At 39.3% G+C, this 17,738-nt stretch overlaps 4 protein-coding genes across 7 annotated transcripts; 2 read left to right on the top strand and 2 right to left on the bottom strand.

Annotated features, from left to right (window-relative positions):
* Positions 1–1,681: 1,681 nt before the first annotated feature.
* On the bottom strand, positions 1,682–5,073 carry LOC106954720 (uncharacterized). Its single transcript, XM_015044432.1, has 2 exons — positions 4,564–5,073; positions 1,682–4,488 (listed from the first exon to the last, which is right to left on the bottom strand). Exons 1-2 carry the CDS (start codon positions 4,821–4,823, stop codon positions 1,953–1,955), a joined length of 2,796 nt encoding a protein of 931 aa, XP_014899918.1. The 5' UTR covers positions 4,824–5,073; the 3' UTR covers positions 1,682–1,952.
* Positions 5,074–5,165: 92 nt separating this feature from the next.
* eef1akmt3 (EEF1A lysine methyltransferase 3) lies at positions 5,166–8,228 on the top strand. 2 transcript variants are annotated; one of them, XM_015044438.1, is made up of 4 exons: positions 5,166–5,252; positions 5,828–5,917; positions 6,003–6,114; positions 7,555–8,228. In XM_015044438.1, exons 2-4 carry the CDS (start codon positions 5,846–5,848, stop codon positions 7,950–7,952), a joined length of 582 nt encoding a protein of 193 aa, XP_014899924.1. In that variant the 5' UTR covers positions 5,166–5,252; positions 5,828–5,845; the 3' UTR covers positions 7,953–8,228. The 2 variants fall into 2 exon arrangements, with proteins under 2 accessions (XP_014899924.1, XP_014899923.1); XM_015044437.1 differs by lacking the exon at positions 5,166–5,252 and having other exon boundaries at positions 5,550–5,917.
* Positions 8,229–8,362: 134 nt separating this feature from the next.
* LOC106954719 (uncharacterized) lies at positions 8,363–15,837 on the top strand. Of its 2 annotated transcripts, XM_015044431.1 has the most exons (3): positions 8,363–9,249; positions 9,389–9,492; positions 9,939–15,837. In XM_015044431.1, exons 2-3 carry the CDS (start codon positions 9,410–9,412, stop codon positions 13,618–13,620), a joined length of 3,765 nt encoding a protein of 1,254 aa, XP_014899917.1. In that variant the 5' UTR covers positions 8,363–9,249; positions 9,389–9,409; the 3' UTR covers positions 13,621–15,837. The 2 variants fall into 2 exon arrangements, with proteins under 2 accessions (XP_014899917.1, XP_014899916.1); XM_015044430.1 differs by having other exon boundaries at positions 8,363–9,492.
* On the bottom strand, positions 15,693–17,369 carry cnpy2 (canopy FGF signaling regulator 2). Of its 2 annotated transcripts, XM_015044441.1 has the most exons (6): positions 17,241–17,369; positions 16,964–17,070; positions 16,768–16,883; positions 16,356–16,553; positions 16,082–16,178; positions 15,693–15,978 (listed from the first exon to the last, which is right to left on the bottom strand). In XM_015044441.1, the coding sequence occupies exons 2-6, from the start codon at positions 17,061–17,063 to the stop codon at positions 15,935–15,937; spliced, it is 555 nt and encodes a 184-aa protein (XP_014899927.1). In that variant the 5' UTR covers positions 17,064–17,070; positions 17,241–17,369; the 3' UTR covers positions 15,693–15,934. The 2 variants fall into 2 exon arrangements, with proteins under 2 accessions (XP_014899927.1, XP_014899926.1); XM_015044440.1 differs by lacking the exon at positions 17,241–17,369 and having other exon boundaries at positions 16,964–17,078.
* Positions 17,370–17,738: the final 369 nt, after the last annotated feature.

Here is a 17,738-nt window from a genome sequence, read left to right as displayed (position 1 = left end):
AAGAATATCTAAATTAGTTAACTTTGGAAAAAGTTTGGCTCTCTCTCTCTTCCTCTAGATCCCAGGTCCTCCCTGGGATCGTGTAGCCACAAGGAAAACAACAATGCGTGTTGACGTCACAGAATTACAGAGTTTAATACAATAGGAAACAACGTATGAATTAACAACAAAACTGCAGAACAACAGAGACATACATTCATTACCTGAGACAAAAAAAGATAGAAAAAGAAAAGGCAAAGACGCGTCTTTGGAGAGAGCTGGTGCAAAAAGGCAAAAAGCGGCAGCTATCTGAATTATTACTCCTGGGCACGAACTTTTATAATGTAGGCGTGTTTTTCCTCTTTAATATATTCAAATAAGGCGTACCTCTGCTTGACCAACTGGAAGCTATCTTGGACACTCAGAAAAACTTAGAACTCCCCCTAATTTACGGCGAAGATCAAAGGCCATTTGCTCTTTTGTTTAACAAAAAGAGCGGAGAGCTTGTCCTGGCCTCCTGCGGTTCTAAGGCCATCTGGGCAAAGAAAAACATAAGAAAAGTATTTCACAGATAGCTGTGAAATCTGGAGTCTCTCCCGCTATCTCTCCTTACATAGATTCTCAGGAACAAACTTAAATTCAGTAATTTGGTTCAGGGAAAGGTTATCTTCACAAACCCAGTTCTGCTCTTCTGCACTCAGCACCCCAAAAGATTGAGTCCTGCCTTCAACCAAAAATAACACATAAAATCAACAGAACAAAATGAGGTACAATTCCTTTTTCTAACCTATGAAACATAATATTCAATCCTAAGTATACAAGTTAACACAATCATGTCCCGAAAACCCCATTTAGCATAAATCCTGAGCAATTTTCTAATACCAAAACAAAACATTTTCATTAAAACAATTTGCATTTGATTCTGATATTGTCACAGATACTACAGTTTTCAAATACATTCATCATTTACTAGATTAGTAATTCTAAAATTAAATAATACCATTTTCATTAAAAAAACATGCTATTAGTACTTAGATTAAATGTTAGTGGTTTTAACATTCTATGTTGTATTCAGTTTTCACCGTCCCAGATATTAGAAGACTTTTGATCTTCCGTGAACCGAGCAAACTTCTCTCTCCCAGGCTCAAGTGATACTGCCCTCTTGGAGATGCTAATTTTATGGCCTCCTGTTCCTCTCTGATAACACAACAGGAGCCTCAGTGAGAGTTCCCTTTTGATCTGTATTTTCCTTCTTGTACTTTGAATATTTACCCATCAATAGTTAAGTTTTTAAATCATTAACACAAACCTGTTCAAAATTAAGAAATAAATGAGAATGTTCAATATACCTTTTACACATGCCGTAAGATTAACTGTATTAAACACTAAAAATAATCATTTTTCCTCAACAGTATTAACTTAAAATATAAATGTGTGCGTGTGTGTATAATTTTGAACCTTGAAATAGTAGTGATAATGATAATAAAATATTACTGATAATATAATAGAAGTAGTGATAGAGATATACAGTACTAATAACAATAGCATGGAAGAGAAAAAAGAATAGAAAAATAATTTAGTTGTAATGATAGTCATTACTTGTCAGACCAAAAAATAAATAAAAATAATAAAACAAAACAATCCGACTTACAATTACAAAAGAAAAGGAGAGCGAGAGAAAAAAATAAAGGACAGTTTAGATTAACAATTAATCTGTACAAAAAACCATATGTTCTGAAGTAAGGTTGTGGACCCGAAAAGCCCGGAGAGAACCCACAAGTCAACTTTTTAAAAACTAAGCTAATTTATGTTTAGAACAAAACGGAAGGAAAATGTGTGTCTTTCTACTTTGGGAGGTGTTTTTTTTATCTAACATCACATAAGAGGGAAAACTCTGTTTTAACAGGAAAAAACCTCCACCAAAATACAAAAAGTCAATGAAAATAGAGATGAGGATTTATTTTGTTATCCTCCTAATAATCTCTGTCTTTTGGAAAAGCATATCCACAACAACTGAGATCTAACATCACCTGTGTGGCTGGAGCGAACTGATCATAAGTCCAATTGAAGGCTTTTTTGAAAGGTGAAAACATCTTTTTAAGGAAACCGTATTTCTTGTATGCTCTCGTCTTTACGAGTTCACATCCAACAAACGCTGCAAAGTCATCGCAAAAGTTGCTGTCTGGAATAACTGCTGCTTTGATCAGATTTCTTGGTGAACCGTAGATCCCTAGAAGGTTGTTAACTATGACCTTAGCATAGTAATCTGAGTTTAGTTTCTGATCAATTTCATAGCATTTTTGAATGCCTAAGTGAGCTGACAGGTAAATGCAGAGACGCCTTTTCAGAACAGCAGACTGTTCCCTCAGCAGCAGTCGTTCAGAATCACGGGGGTATTTTTCCAAAAGTCTATTGACGACAGCAGAAATAATGTAAACCTCGTGTTTACATGTTTGGCATTGAAGCAAGTCTGACACCTCAGTGACAAACTCCTTAAGCACAGAGGGTTTAACACTGGATTTGCAAGTTTTGCAATAGAACTCACAGTCAGTCAAATCATCTTCTCCCTGAGCAATGCCGTGCTCAGAACATTGTATTCCTTTCTCTTGCTTGTCTTGACCTGTCCTGTCTTTAGTGCGTGCTGTAGGGTCTACTCCTAGTAGCCCAGTCTGCACACTATCAAGGTCCCTCTTGGTAGCAGGATTATAAGGTGGTTGTTTGCTGGTTCCCTGATCCCCAATGTTGGGATGATGTTTTCTGCCAATGCTGCTGAGCTTTGAATGGATGGTTCCAATAGTAGGCCTCTTAAAGAATTTAAAGGGAGTAGACTTCTCTGCAGAAGAAACGTGTTCAAAGTCAGTAGAAGATTCTGGAGCAGGAACTTGTGCAAAAGCAGCACAAGGTTGAGAAGGAACTTGTACAGAGGCAGTACAAGGTTCTGGAGTAAATTGTTGTCCTGCCACCTTTTTCACTAAGGACTTAATCACTTTTTGAGGAAATGATTTTAACTGCCCATCATCATTGTCAATTGATTCTGACCTTTTGGTCTTCAGAGGGATGGACATATTTGAAACATGGTTTTGTAATTTTTTGAATGCAGTGCATACATCATGGTTTGCAAAAGTGCTTGACAGACTACAAGTTACTGGATTAGGATGTTGTCCTGGCACATTTTTCACTAAGGACTTAATCACTTTTTGAGGAAATGATTTTAACTCTCCATCATGAATGACAGTTGATTCTAAGCTTTGTGTCTCTGGAGAGATGGCAGTATCTGAAACCTCACTTTGTAATTTGTTTAAGGCGGTGCATTCATCATGGTTTTCAAGAGTGTCTGGCACATTATAAGTTACTGGATTAGGATGTTGTACTGCCACATTTTCCATTAAGGACTTAATCAGTTTCTGAGGAAATGATTTTAACTGGCCATCGTCAATGTCTGTTGATTCTGAGCTTTGGGTGTCTGTAGGGATGGAAATATTTGAAATCTCGTTTTGTAATTCTTTAAATGCAGTGCACACCCCTTGGTTTTGAAAAGTGTTTGACACACTACAAGTTACTGGATCAGGACTTTGTCCTGACATATTTTCCACAAAGGACTTAATCAGTTTTTGGGGAAATGAGTTTAACTGTCCATCGTCAATGAAAGTTGATTCTGAGCTGTGACTGTCAGGAGAGTTGGAAGTATCTGAAAACTCACTTTGTAATTTTTTGAGGACAGCACGCACATCTTGGTTTTCAAAAGTGTCTGCCGCATTACAAATTACTTGATTAGGATGTTGTCCTGCCACATTTTCCGTTAAGGAGTTAGCCACTTTCTGAGGAAATGATTTTATCCGGTCATTGTCAATGACAGCTGATTCTGAGCTTTGGGTCTCTGGAGAGATGGAAGTATCTGAAAACTCACTTTGTAATATTTTGAGGATAGCATACACATCTTGGTTTTCAAAAATGTCTGCCACATTAAAAGTTACTGGATTAGGATGTTGTCCTGCCGCATTTTCCATTAAGGACTTCATCTGTTGTGGGAGAGATGATTTTAACTGGCCTTCTTCAATGTCAGTTGATTCTAAGTTTTGGTTCTCTGGAGTGATGAAAATATTTGAAACCTCATCTTGTAATTCTTCCAAGGGAGTGCGCACCTTTTGGTTTTCAAAAGTATCTGGCACACCACAAGTAACTGGACTAGGATGTTGTTCTGCCGCATTTGTGGCATCTTGTTCTTCCATGGAGGACTTGAACAAGCTTGTAGGAGATTGTTTTAACTGGTCATCTTCAGTGACAGATGCTACGCTTTGGGTCTCTGGAGGGATGGAAATATGTGAAACCTCATTTTGTAATTCTTTGAAGGCAGTGTCTAGTTCTTGGTTTTCAAAAGTGTCTGGCGACTTCAACATCCTCTGAAAAAGTCTCTTGAAAAATTTTTCAGTCGTTTTCCTCGCAACTGTGTACAGTTTTTCTGAAGAGCTTACCTTTTTCAGATCCTCATCTGTTTTCGCCATATCAGAGCTGCTGCCAGAGGGAAGCAGACGATTAACGTCAGAAGGAACAGAAGAAACAGGCAGCTCGTTTTTATCACGGTACCTTAGATGAAAGTAGATCTTGCGAGTCAGTTTTTGGGCAAGTCTCTGAGTTTCGAGAGAAGCTGTCATTTTGTGAACTCTTCTATCTAAACTCTCTTCAGATTCATAAGCCCTTCTGAGTCTATCGAGCAATGCGTTGAGCTCTGCACTGATATTGTCAAAATCGATTCTAGAAAGCTGCTGGTTTTCCATGAAAATATCAAAGCGTGTGATGTTAGAGCAGCTTGATGTTTCCGACTGAGAAGTTTCAGTATCCATCATCCAGAATTTTCTATCAAAGCTATCCTGTCTTTCTAACTTGCCTCCTGTTTTTCTGCTGTTTTTTTGTCCTAAGACAGCAAATTGTTGCTAACGGTTTCTGGGAGTGGTGTCCAACAGAAATGAAGTAAATTCTAACTACAGTTGGTTACATTAAGCCAGTGACTATGACGTATTAATTAAAGGCTTTGGCCTTTGCGTGTCGCTTGGTGACAAGACGTCATAGTTCATGACGTGGTCAAAGGCAAATCTGATTTTAAACGATACGCCATAAATAGGCAGATGTGAAGGGACAACATCTGCCTATTTATGGCAGATGTGGTCATAAATAGGCAACATAAATAGGCAGTTACGTAATAACGTCGAACGTAATACTTTACGTTAGCCTTCTGTTGTGTCAGATTCCTTGATGATGGTCTGACTGGTTAACTGGTAAGTCAGGATGTCATACAGCTGCTTATAACAAAGTGTATGACGATCCAACTTCAGCCGTTATGGCGCCATGTTGCTGATTAAATAAAACCATATGGTAATCACAGCTATATCTGTCAGATATAGCCGTCAGTTTATGCGTATGGCGATCTGATAACGTATACTGACAAAACACTGGTGTTTTGTCCCTTTTTTTACCCGGAAACTAAAAGGGTCTTTAATTCCTTTCAAAGTAAAAGCTGAGCGTTGTCCTAATACATGCTTGAAGCTTCATCTCCTTGTGAGTTAACTTTTTATTTTTTTATTTTGCAAATTGAATTGTAATGAATTGAACATTTACTTAAAATATAAATAAACTCTCAATTTGAACAATAATTTTTGAGAGATCCTCGGAAACAACCGTACTAGTTAATTTGACCTGGAAGATTTCTACTTTCGTCTTCTACAGTGGAAATGGCAGCTTTTGAATCGCGAAAATCGCAGTTTATTAATCATAAATCATGATTTGTGCTGAGGATGAAGACGACCCGTTCCCTGTCGACGATGACTGCCTGTCCACTGAGACGTATTCACAGGAGACTGTGTACATCCTGATGGGCGAAGAACTCCGCATAAAGCAGCTTTTCGGGGCCAACCTCGGCGTGGCTGCTCCTGTCTGGGAAGCTGTAAGAGCGGATGTCACTAAGTCAAAGCTTTCTGCGATGCGTGGGTTAGAGAAGTTGTGTGGTAACTGCGTGACTGGGTCCACAGGCGCTGCATTTATGCCGCTACTTTGAGGATCAGTCCGTGGAGCTCAGAGGAAGGCGCGTCATAGAGCTGGGAGCAGGAACCGGGGTGGTCGGTATTTTGGCTGCTCGTCTGGGTAGGTTAGAATTCATTCATTCATTCATCAGTGTATTTACTAATTCATTCATTCATTCATTCATTCATTCAGACAAAGTGCTTTATGTACTCATTCATTTTATTAATTAATCCATCCTGGAGTCGATGCATATATTCGTTTATTTATTCATCAGTCCATTCATTCATTATATTTCATTCATGCATTCATCGTTTCCATTCATTAATTAATTCCTCAAGGTATTACTGCAGTCATTCATTCATGAGTTCACCAGTCAATTCATGACTCAGGCCAAGTGGATTTGAATCTCTTTAGAGAACTTTTACTGACTGCCCACTAGGTGGCAGTGTATTACAGTGAAGTCCAACAAAGCGGCTTTCATGCATATAAAAGATGGCTGCATGATTTTAGGAAAATATGAAATGTTTTTGCTGAATACTGCAATAACAGTATCAATTGTGATTAAGAAGCTTGCTTGCTACTTCTGTCTTTTCTTTTTTCTTTTTGCAAATATATGATTGGCAAGCAGAGTTTTAATGAATGGCTTTAGAAATATAACGGGAATACAAAATGTTTTACCTCAGCGGTGCTTTGCATTGATATTTCACTCATTGATGCTACAGTGATTAATTTCATTTGTTTTATTGTGCACCTCAAAATAGACACACAAACACTCATAAAACAAAAAAGCTTTTGAATACCAAACTATTTAGGGACAAAAATGCATAAATCTTTTTTTTTTATTATTGAAAAAAAAAGCATCAAATGAGATTTTATTAAAAATGAAAGTAAGAACAAATAAAAAGTACAGTCCACCTGTGTTTAAAAACCGAAAGGTAGCGCAAAAGACAATATTTAAACGGTAGTTTATGGTTAAACCTGTAAGAACTTTTTACTGGTTCTAACAGCATAAATCAGGATGAGGGTATTATGTCCCAGCATTACTTATAAACTTTCACAGAGTTTAAAAAGCAGCATGTCTCAAAATGTTGTAAAACGGCCTGTTACAACTTAAAGATTAGAAACACAGAGACTTATTTAGGTAAACCTAAGATTCTTTACGTCTCGTAAAAAAAAAAAAAAAATAAACAAAGTCCCGAGCTCTGAACAGGGACACAGATCAAGAAAATCAACAAACAAATCTGCAGATCTGTTTCACATCTCACCTCCACGGTCACTACAATCAACTTCATATTAAATCTTCAGCTATCCTTTGATTTCAGTGTAACTTGCCTTGGTGATCTGCTATGTTAAAATCTCATGTCCAACATATTGCAGAAAAATCTCTTCACATTCATTTTTATTTGCTTCATTACTCATCAGTCTGTTATAACTTAAGCATTTCTTATGTTTCACAACCTAAACAGCAATCAGGACAAGTTCTGAGACTTTCTGGATGTCTTCAGACTCATCCGATTTTGAGTTTTCACCTGCGTCACATGACGCTGTGTTGTCTTCCAGGTGCAGAGGTGACCGTCACAGACCTCCCTCTGGCTCTGCCACAGCTTCGGGTGAACGTCTCTGCCAACGTTCCCCCTTCCGGCTGGCCTTCTGCCCCTCCCGCTGTCCTCCCTCTGTGCTGGGGGGAGGACCACCTCGCCTTCCCCTCCGACTGGGATCTGGTGCTCTGTGCGGACATCGTCTACCTGCCAGAGACATACCCTCTGCTGATGGAGACGCTGGCTCATTTGTGCAAAAACGGGGCCGTGGTGTATCTCTCGTCCAAAATGCGCAGAGAGCACCGGACTCAGAGTTTCTACGAGGAGCACCTGCAGAGCAGATTTGATGTGGAGCTTCTGCTTCGCGATGACAAGCAAAATAATAATATTTACCGTGCGTCCAAGAGAGCAGAGGAGTAACAGGAGGAAGAGCTTAATAAGAGACTGGACAGAAAACAGTTTTTGTTTACAACAGAGTAAAAGCAACAAAAAAATTTATTCGTATCCGAGTTTGTCCTTTAAAGAGAGGATTTGTTACAGAAAACATTGTTTTCATGTGCTTGCAAGTATTATTAAACCTGAAACTTATGGAACCTGTCGATTTTTAACTTAAGTCTTAATGTTTAATTTCTCTACAATTTTCAACCAAACTTTGCTGCAAATGTTCTTTTTAATAAAAAGTAACTTTAATCTTTATCTCTTGGTATATATAAAGTAATTTTACAGATCCAGAAGCTTTTCAGTTCTCATCATGAGTTTGTTTTGCATTTTGTAACAACTGCCTAATTAATGCATGCGTGCAATAACACATTTTTAACACAGACACTGACATTCTTAGCAGCATTACTTTTGATAAGTTATTAGAAAATCTCAACACAAAATTGCTCTCCTCCCAAACTGTGCTGTCAGACATCAACAGATGTCCCTCCCCTGCAGCCGCCTGTCGGCCCTTCATCCCCTCTGCTCTGCACTCTGCTGATGTGCAGCTTTTCTGTTCAGGAAAGGAAAGCCTGTTTGTTACGCTGGAGAGTTTCAAAGAAAGAGAGACGACCCGACTGCAGCCGGTCACTCCCTAAGCTACAATTCACATAACAAAACAACAGATCTCTATCTGCTCGCCGGCCCAGCACCTCCCACGCGACCATCCCAAAAAACACTAATGGCTTGTTTTTGTTGATGCTTCATTCTTACAATACGTCATTACTGTAGCAACTATTGATGATAGGATAACTAAAAAAGAAAAAACTGCACACAAGGGATATGCCAATAGGTCAATAGGATTTTACTAATTTAACAACCTTTTTTGTGTATGATCAATACAAATAAAAAAATAAATGAATGCCTCTTTAAATACAATTTTTATCATAAAGTTTCAGAAACATGGGAGACAAATAATTATTGAGACAATTAAGAGTATATTTGAAATGTTAATTTAAGATAAAGATTTTGGCAAATTTAAGCGTAAATAATTGAGGAAACGGTTAATTTTTAAAAAGGCTTAAAATGTTACCATTTAAAAATTGCCACATGAGGAGAGGATGGGCCCTTAATTGTATGGCTGTTTGCGTGTGTGTGTGTCTGTGTGTGTGTGTTTAAAGAGTGGGAGGAGGACAGAGAGCCACCATCCCCTAAAACTCTTTGTCCTGTTTGGACTTCATTATTCGTTGCTTCACCTCAGGAACAGTCCGGTTAAGGTTTTTGAAAACAGCAGCTGAAGGTAAGTGTTAAAGCTCGTTTGGGATGCAATATCTAAAATGTTTTACTTTAAACTTCTCAGACTGTATTTGTTTACTTTAAATTGTGTCATTTGGAGCAAATGAACTTTAAAATATATGTTTTCTTTTGTAATGCTTCAGATCTGTGCTTGGCAGCAACTGATGGAGTTTTGGCTGGACAATCAGGGTCAGTCGCAGATGTACTCCAGATTTGGGACTCTTCCTTCAAGAAATTGTGCAAACAAGTGAGTTAAATAAAAAAGAAAATAAAAACTTTTAGTTAGATGATGCTTAAAATCAGTGCTATTTTTAAACTATAGCAGAACAATTGTCTTAAAATAGTTGTTACTTAATTGCCAAACATGCTCCAAAAATCCAATCACTTAAACTGAACAGTTTTGAAAAACTGAATACAGTTGTGTAAAATCCATTTCCAAACATTTCAATCTGACCAATATGAGGCAAATAGGATGTTGTATTTAACTCATACATTAACATTTAAACTAAAAGATGAGAAGAGTCACAAATAATATAATATGAATTATTATGCATGAATTCTTTTGCATAGCAAAGATAAATGATAAATGATTTGCAGCCGGGTGAATCTTGAGGTAAAATGCATTTAACACATTCCAACTCTTTGTTGTCCAAGTTGAATTTAATTTGAATTCTTCCACCATTTTACTCACAGCTATCATGAGAGACGGCAGGCTACCTATAACACACTGTGCTATGGAGAGCAGCAGGATCAGGGAAGGGAGTGCAGTGACTGGATGGTACCAGGGTCGAGAGCAGGAGGAGCTCTACAGGGATATACCAACTGGACTGACCCCGAGCCGCCTGACTACTCTTCCCCAAACTTTCCCTTCATTTTACACCGTCATGAACAGCGCCACCAGGACCTGGGGGAGTATCGGCAACACAACCCCAGAGATAGAGAATGGGCGCCTCACGGAGTTGCAAGGGACTACAACAGAGGATTTCTGAGAGACGCATGGCCAAAGCGGTGGGACCAGACTCAGCCTTCCCGTTACAACAGAGATGTTTCTGCTAAGAGGACCGACAGCAGCTATCGCGAGCTGGAGGCCTGGGCAGCCCGGTACAGTCACTCGCTGCCAAGGAGGAGACGCCTAGAAGCAGAGTTACGAGAGGCCGTCCAAGGCCAGTCGGAGAGAGAAAAACTTTTGACACATCCTGAAGTTCAGCTACAGTGCAACCAGCTAAATCGAAGTAGCAGAGCGCATGGGCTGTGGGACAAAGCAGGACGTCTTTGTCCCACAGCCCACATGGAGGAAAATACTGAATACCAATTAAGGGTACTGGACAAACCTCCTGGATACATTGGACCTCCTCCCTACAACAGGCCACACAAAAGTCCACCCGTGATGCACCATTGTGATTTTGGCAGGCGGCTGGTTGGGAAGAAGCAAGCCGACTGGTCACAGCCAACTCTCAGAAAGTCAGATGTCCTTTTAGATTTGGAAACCAAGAGGAAAGTCGAGAAAGATGCAAGTAAAATCTGCCCTGGACTGGAGGAACTAGAGTTCAGCAAACATGAGAGGGATGCTTTACAGGGAGTCGGTTCTATTGATGCGCAGAAACCTGAAGGCATACTGGATGAAGAACCACAAGCAGTTCAGAAGTCAGACATGGAGAAGGAAGAAATCTGTAAGGTCATAGAAGGAAGGAAGTTCAGACTAAAGAAAAAGACAGGAGGGATGACAATATTCTGCCTTGTGTCTAGAATAGCTAGCCCCTCTGAAACCACTTCTTTACCAGTCTGTACCTCCCAAACAAGCGTCCAAATCACAGAAATGGAAGAGCTTTCAAAAGACAGACAGGTTGACAACCAAGTGAACAAGATCGCTGATGATGTGGACTTCAGAGCACACACACTAACAGAGCAGTCAGATAAAAAGACCCCCGAATGCAAGGAAAAGGTTATGCTTAAAGATGACCTACCAAACAACGTTTTCCTGGAAAAATCTGGATTTGTATCTCAGTCTGTGGAGCCTGTGTTGACCAGATACCCTTTATGGAGGGAGCCTAGTTCTAGTACCAAGGCAGAAGCTGAGACCTTCAACACAAACAGCTTGAAAGAGACAAAAGGAAGCATCTTGAACCAGGATGAAGGTGAGGATGTAAGAAGTCAATCAACGGTCTTTGAAAATAAGAAACTAGACATCGCTGAGAACACTGAGGATATGAAAGGGCTACTGGTGATAGACACCAGCTGTGTTGTTGTCAAAGTGGAGATGATTCCTTCACCAAAGAAGGAGCAAGTTCACTATTTAGATTCCACAGCACATGATGAAGGCAGAACATCTGAATCCAACTCTCAGGTTTATCAAAATGTAGCAACTGGTCCGAGCAGTGAGGCCTTGCAAAGGTATGAAGACCCTGAAGCTGACCTGGATCCAATACTTTTGAAGAAACAGGAAGACAAAGAGAGTGGCAATTCCCCCTCTGGTGTGCAGTCACCTTTGGTTTCTGAAAGGGAAACTCTGGAGGAGCGTGCTGAAAGAATCCTTGGAGTACCTCTGCATGATGATGAACAGCAAACCGAAGATGAAGAACCACCGATTGATCTGTGCAAGGAGGAGCAGAGTGAGGAGGCTGAACCACCTGATTCAGGGCAAACTCTAGAGGATACAGCAGAGGTTCTCCTAGTGGACAAAGATGACAGTAGAAAGCTGCTAACAAGTGAAGATGATAAAGATTTTACAGCATCTCAACAGCCAGCCAACACCATGGCTGAAGACGATAACACTGAGTCCCAACTTGAAACATACAATACTTCAACCAAAAATGAAATGAACAAAGAAAGAGGGGGTGAATTCACATGTGCCGAAAGTGAAAATGAAGAGCACCTCGTTGATCTCAGTAATACTTATTCAGTTTCTTCAGATTCAAGCATACAGGAAGGTGCTGATTCTGAACTGGATGCACAAAGTGCAGACCCAAGTCCTCACTCTGATGCCTCACCTCCTCTTTTCCCTGAATCACCCAATTCTCCTTTAAGCTCCACTCTCAGTGAAGAGCAACTCCCAAGCCCTCCTCCTCTGGAAGTATTGCTAGAAGCGGATGTGGAGAGTGGTGCCGAGCCTAAGCAAGGTGGGGATGAGATGTCAGACTCTGCTGAAAACAGGTCCTTGGTCACAGAAATGAAAGAAGTCTTGCCACATCTACACAATCACCAATGTGACAACACTTTTTGTGTCACTGAGAAGGAGCAAACAGCTGAGAATGATTCATCTAGAGCTGAAGCAAAATATGAAGATCTCAACATTTCAGCCCAAACTGAAGGTGCCACTTATGCAAACAAGGACCAGGATCTCCAACTAGACGACAGTAATTTCTCTGATCCTACAGTTCGAACAGGTGAAGACAATGAAGAAAATCCAAGAACTTGTAAATCAGAAGATTATGGCTTCCTACCAAAGTATAATTTCGAGGACAATGTTTTGTGCAAGACAGAAAAAGATGGGACTCTAAATCCAGATCTGACTGTAAGTGCCTTGAAAGAAACAAGCAATGAGAGAGATGAATTCACTCAAACTCAACTAAACAACTTGCAAATCTCACAAGATGAATGGCCTGACGATACCTATCCTTCATCTGGTGAGGTCTTAAACAAGCTCCTAACCTCTGATATTTCATCTTCTCCACAAGAGCCTGACAGAGACCATACTCCTCTCTCTAAAACTGAAATAACTGGGTGTCCTCTAAGCTTTGACATCACTGCTACTCCAGACATTGTGGGACATCCCTCTAATTCTTTTTATCTGGATTCCTGCGAAGAATCCAGCCAGTTGAAAACTTTTCTTTCCCAAGAGGAAGACGTTTCTCCAAAGTTCTCTCCATCTTCTGCACAAAAGAGAGCATCTCAGTATCCTAAGTCCCTGTTGGATGTGGTAAGTCGCATCAGGAAGCACACAGCACCTGACTCCGAGAGCGAAGAGGAGGAAGTTAGTGAACAGTGGGATCCGAGTTGTCTAGATGTGGTGGCAGACACAAAGTCCAAGAAGAACTTCTCTGATGAGCTGCAGGCAGTTTTAAAGCACAGCACTGAGACGGGTCAGGCAGACCAGGATGACAAAGACCCAGAGGGACATGCTGAAGAAGACACTATGTCCTGCAGCAGCCACGTGTCTGAAGACACTGTTACTTTAGGGATTGAAGAAACAACACTCCCTGGTGAGGTGAAAGAGGAGTATGATACTGTCGAACAGGGGCCAAGATGCTCCAGTGAAGAAAAAGATGAAATCCAATTGGAAGAAAGTGAAGAAGAAGAGGACAACGTAAACATTTGTGGTTCTAATGAAGAGAGTCCGGTGGAGGTAGATCAAGAGGTCAGTGATGTGTTGAGTTAGACTAACAAGATATTTAACAAACAGTGCCTTGCAAGCGTATTCTGACCCCTTAAACTTTTTCATATTTGGCAACATTACAACCAACAACCTCAGTGTGTTTTATTGGGACTATCTACTAAACCCCAAAGCTAAGCAAAACTGAGAAATGGGAGGATAAAGACATATGATTTTAAGTTGTTTTACAAATAAAAACAAATTTGGCATGTGTCTGCATGTCAAGTGCATGACAAATACGTTTTATGTACCCACACATACTCTGATATCCCTAAATAAAATCCATAAAATTGCCACCAGAAGTCACTTTATTAGTGAACAAGCGTGTAATTTAATCTCAGTAGGATCCAGTTGTTCAGAGGTTTCTTAAAGACCATTAATGAACAATGAGCATCATGACGGCCAATGAACACTTCAGACAGATCCGGGAGTAAGTTGTGGAGAGATTTAAAGTAGGAATAGGTCATAAAACAACATCCTGAGCTTCAGGAAAGGTCCTATCCAAAAAAGATAGGATTTATGGTATGAAGTGAAAAGATAGGATTTGCATACTGTAAATCCTATCTTTTTTGGAAGAATGGCAAGGAGCCATCCTTTTTTTTTTTTTTTTTTTTTAAAAAAAGTCAAAAAAAGTCGCGGTGTTTGCAGAGCACAGCAAACACGACGAAGAAGGTGCGCTGGTCAGATGAGAACATAATTTAACTTTTTGGTCAACATTCAAAAAACAAACTGCAATACCAAGCATCAATTTCCTTCCAATTTCCATATTTTACACACACAGTTATGCATAACATTTAAGCCGTAAATAATTCAAGGAGTGAGAATATTTTTGCAAGTCACTGTACAATTTCTTTATTTTATCCATACTATTAATCATTTCAGAGGTTTTATAGTTGATTGCTGAGTGATAAAAACAGAAAATAGAACATTTGCTTAGATTTCAGTGTGGACAATGAGATGTTTATGACACAATTCAGATTATTTATGTATTGAGTCTAGAAATAAAGACTGAACTCATGTTGGTCAGAAATATATTTGAAGAGAAAACAGATCCTGAAATTCATACAAATGTGGAAATTTCAAGTCACTTGTTAAACTGTTTTTTGTTTTTTAAATAAAAGCCAGAACATAATTTTTGTTAATTCAGCATCAGCATAGCGTCATAACACAGATCACTCTATTGATGTAACGAGGGTTTGGTGTAATTATGCTGACAGAGAAACTAAACTTAGATATTCACATAACCATACTTAAATTAATCCTATAAATATTACATGTTTTTATGTCCTAATCAAAAAATGACAAGACAATATGTAATGTATGTAAACGGAAATAAAAAAGTAAAAAGCCACTTTCTAGATTTTTTTGTGGCTACAATTACCCAAACTACTTAACACCTTTTTGCTTTATTTAAGCAAAAATGTAGGTGAATTAATATTCCATAAGGTAACTCGGAGCCAGAAATCTTAACACAAATGTTCACACTCAGATGTAAACGGACTCAACAGTCTTGATGAAAATGTTGTTTTTTTCTTTTTTAAATAATGTGTTTATTAGTTTTTATAGTGAAAAAGCTGAAACTGAAACATGGAGATACTTTGCCTCTTGGGATTGAAGAAACTGTCTGGCTTACTGACATGGTTTTCTTCTAATGCTAGCCATTTGTAATCCAGGTTATACAAAAACTACCACATCAAAATTAATAGAAATTTGCCAAACATGAGCATAAAATGTAGGTATATGTTGGTGGATTCGTAAATCCTTCTGTAAAACAGGGTAAATGCAGTCTGTGCACCATGTAATTGAATTGTGGTAGTTGTTACAATCAGACTGTGCAGTTGTTGGGGAGGTACTTTTCAAAACATAAGGATTTCTCAAGAAATACTTGCAATGGAAAACCTAACTTCACTTAAATCAAATTTGTAAATTTTTAAATCTTTATGTCAATTTTTAGATTGACTTAATAGACTAATTAAAGAAAAACAAATCAGGAAAGCCTCAAATTAATGCTATAAATCTGGACAGATAAATGAACTTTAAGTGTCCGTTTAAATTTCCAACATGACACTAAACATTAATTCCTATTGTTCACAGTTTGAGTTTAATGAGTGTTTGATGGAAATGAAAGACACAAATATATAACATACAGTAACTGGATCGGTAACCAAGAACAACACAGCATAATTAGACGGTAAGTGCTCCTAAATTCTCTGTGATCCTATATAAAAAGATTTGTTTACATCTTGAGGCAATGTCATGAGACTTTACAGCACCAGAAGATTTGGTTTGTGTCAGAGATCGCAGCTCTGACGAAAGAATATCAAAGCTCATCATGGGGAATGTTTAAGGCGTGGTCACACAGATCTGCAAGGCACACAACAAAAAAAACAAAAAAAAAACATTGAAATTACACAAACATACTGTGGCTCACATTCACAAAGAGGGGCAAAGCAAATAGTGACCATACCTGTCCTTTTACTGCAGAGTTTGTCTTTCACATTGTCCGTTTCATGAGCGAAGAATTCGATAATTTCATCTTCATGATGTTCGACAATTGTTTCACACTTCAGAAAAAAAAGTAATAAAATAAGAGCACAACCTTTAGCGAATGTCTTAACATGATTTGTCTTCTTATTAATGAAAGAGGAATTCAATTAAAGTAAATAAACATCATGATTAGTTTAAAAGCTTGTGTAGAAGTTCTTCAACTTTGCAAGAGGGCTAAAGAGAAAACTACTCACTGCGAATTTTAAGCTGGATGTCACTCTTGAATCCAACGCAGCCTCTGAGAGGTCCATGGCCTCACCGGTCCGAGACTTGACCCTGACGTAGGACTTCCTGTTTGTGGATGGATCCGTGCGCTCTCCGTAGTCCTCCATCCTCTCACACACACTCTCCATCAGATCCAGGAGGTTTCCCTCTGAGCGTGCCAGGGGAATCTGTTTTTGCACCAAAGATTACAAAACCAAAAAAAAAAAAGAATCACAAACTAACCACAAAGGGACCGGCTAAGCCCCAAAAGAGGTCTGGTGAGACATAATATTAGATAGGATAAGAAAACAAACATACTTTTTGATTAATTTAATCCTTCAAGGCAATAATTTAGTTGCACCGCCTGATCACAACAGTAGTGCTCTGAAATGACCCTGTTACCTCTCTGATGGACTGACTCCCATCCGGATTGATCCTGAAGGATCCAGTCTGGATCATTTTCTTTGGATCTACCTGGGATATGGCCCACTCCATCTCATCAACCATAGCCCTGCAGGCTGAGCAGGCAGCAGAACACAGGAACATGAGGAGTTTTCTGAATTTGTTGTGAAAACTGATCAAGAGGACAAATGGATACCTCCACATCTGATGTCCTGTCCTTGTCTGGCAGCGCAGCTGAAGCTCAAGAGAAGAAACACAACTACACAGGACGTGAGCAGGAGAGCAGCATCCCTCATCTTATCTCTAAACATAGAGATGCCACTTTATCGCCAGCCGACACATCAATACATTCAGAAACCGCAACAGGTTCACTGGTAAAACTCTCTACCCCCGTCTCATCTTTATTATTCTGTTCTGCAACCTGACCTAACCTAACCCTAAGCGAAGTTGAAGCCCTTTTTCGTTTAACTTACCTGTTTCTGGAAGCTTCTCAGGATGAACTTCTAGGCTTTTCCAAGCTGTTTTAAAGCATTCGGTGAAATGTGGTGACGTAGCAACGGAGTAGCTCTTCCACCGGCGGTGAGCTCTACGCATACCGGACAGCTCCCCCGCGTGGCCAGGAAGATTCCAGCAGCCCCACTGTTACCAGGGCAACCTCAAGGAAGCCTAGCAACCACACAGAAGTTTGAACAGTTAGAAGTTAAACGACTTTCATATAATCCTCAACAACCCTATGTTTAAATTTTTCAGATGTACAGTCTGGTATGTTTTCATGAAGGTATATTATGTGAATTAGCCTCTTTTATACATGTCAATGTATGTTTTCCTATAAGCAGAAATGATTATTTTTTTCCTCCCATTCAATCTCAAGTGCTATCACTGAAATAAAACACTGCACTCAGAGATAAACAAATTCACTCAGTCAGATTTGGACATAATTTAGGCAAATATAGATAAGTGATGGGCACAGA

The sequence above is a fragment of the Poecilia latipinna genome, unplaced genomic scaffold (assembly GCF_001443285.1).
Source record: "Poecilia latipinna isolate Pla-1442-1.1 unplaced genomic scaffold, P_latipinna-1.0 Scaffold674, whole genome shotgun sequence".
Taxonomy (NCBI): Eukaryota; Metazoa; Chordata; class Actinopteri; order Cyprinodontiformes; family Poeciliidae; genus Poecilia; species Poecilia latipinna.
This window is presented reverse-complemented; position numbering and strand designations above follow the sequence as displayed.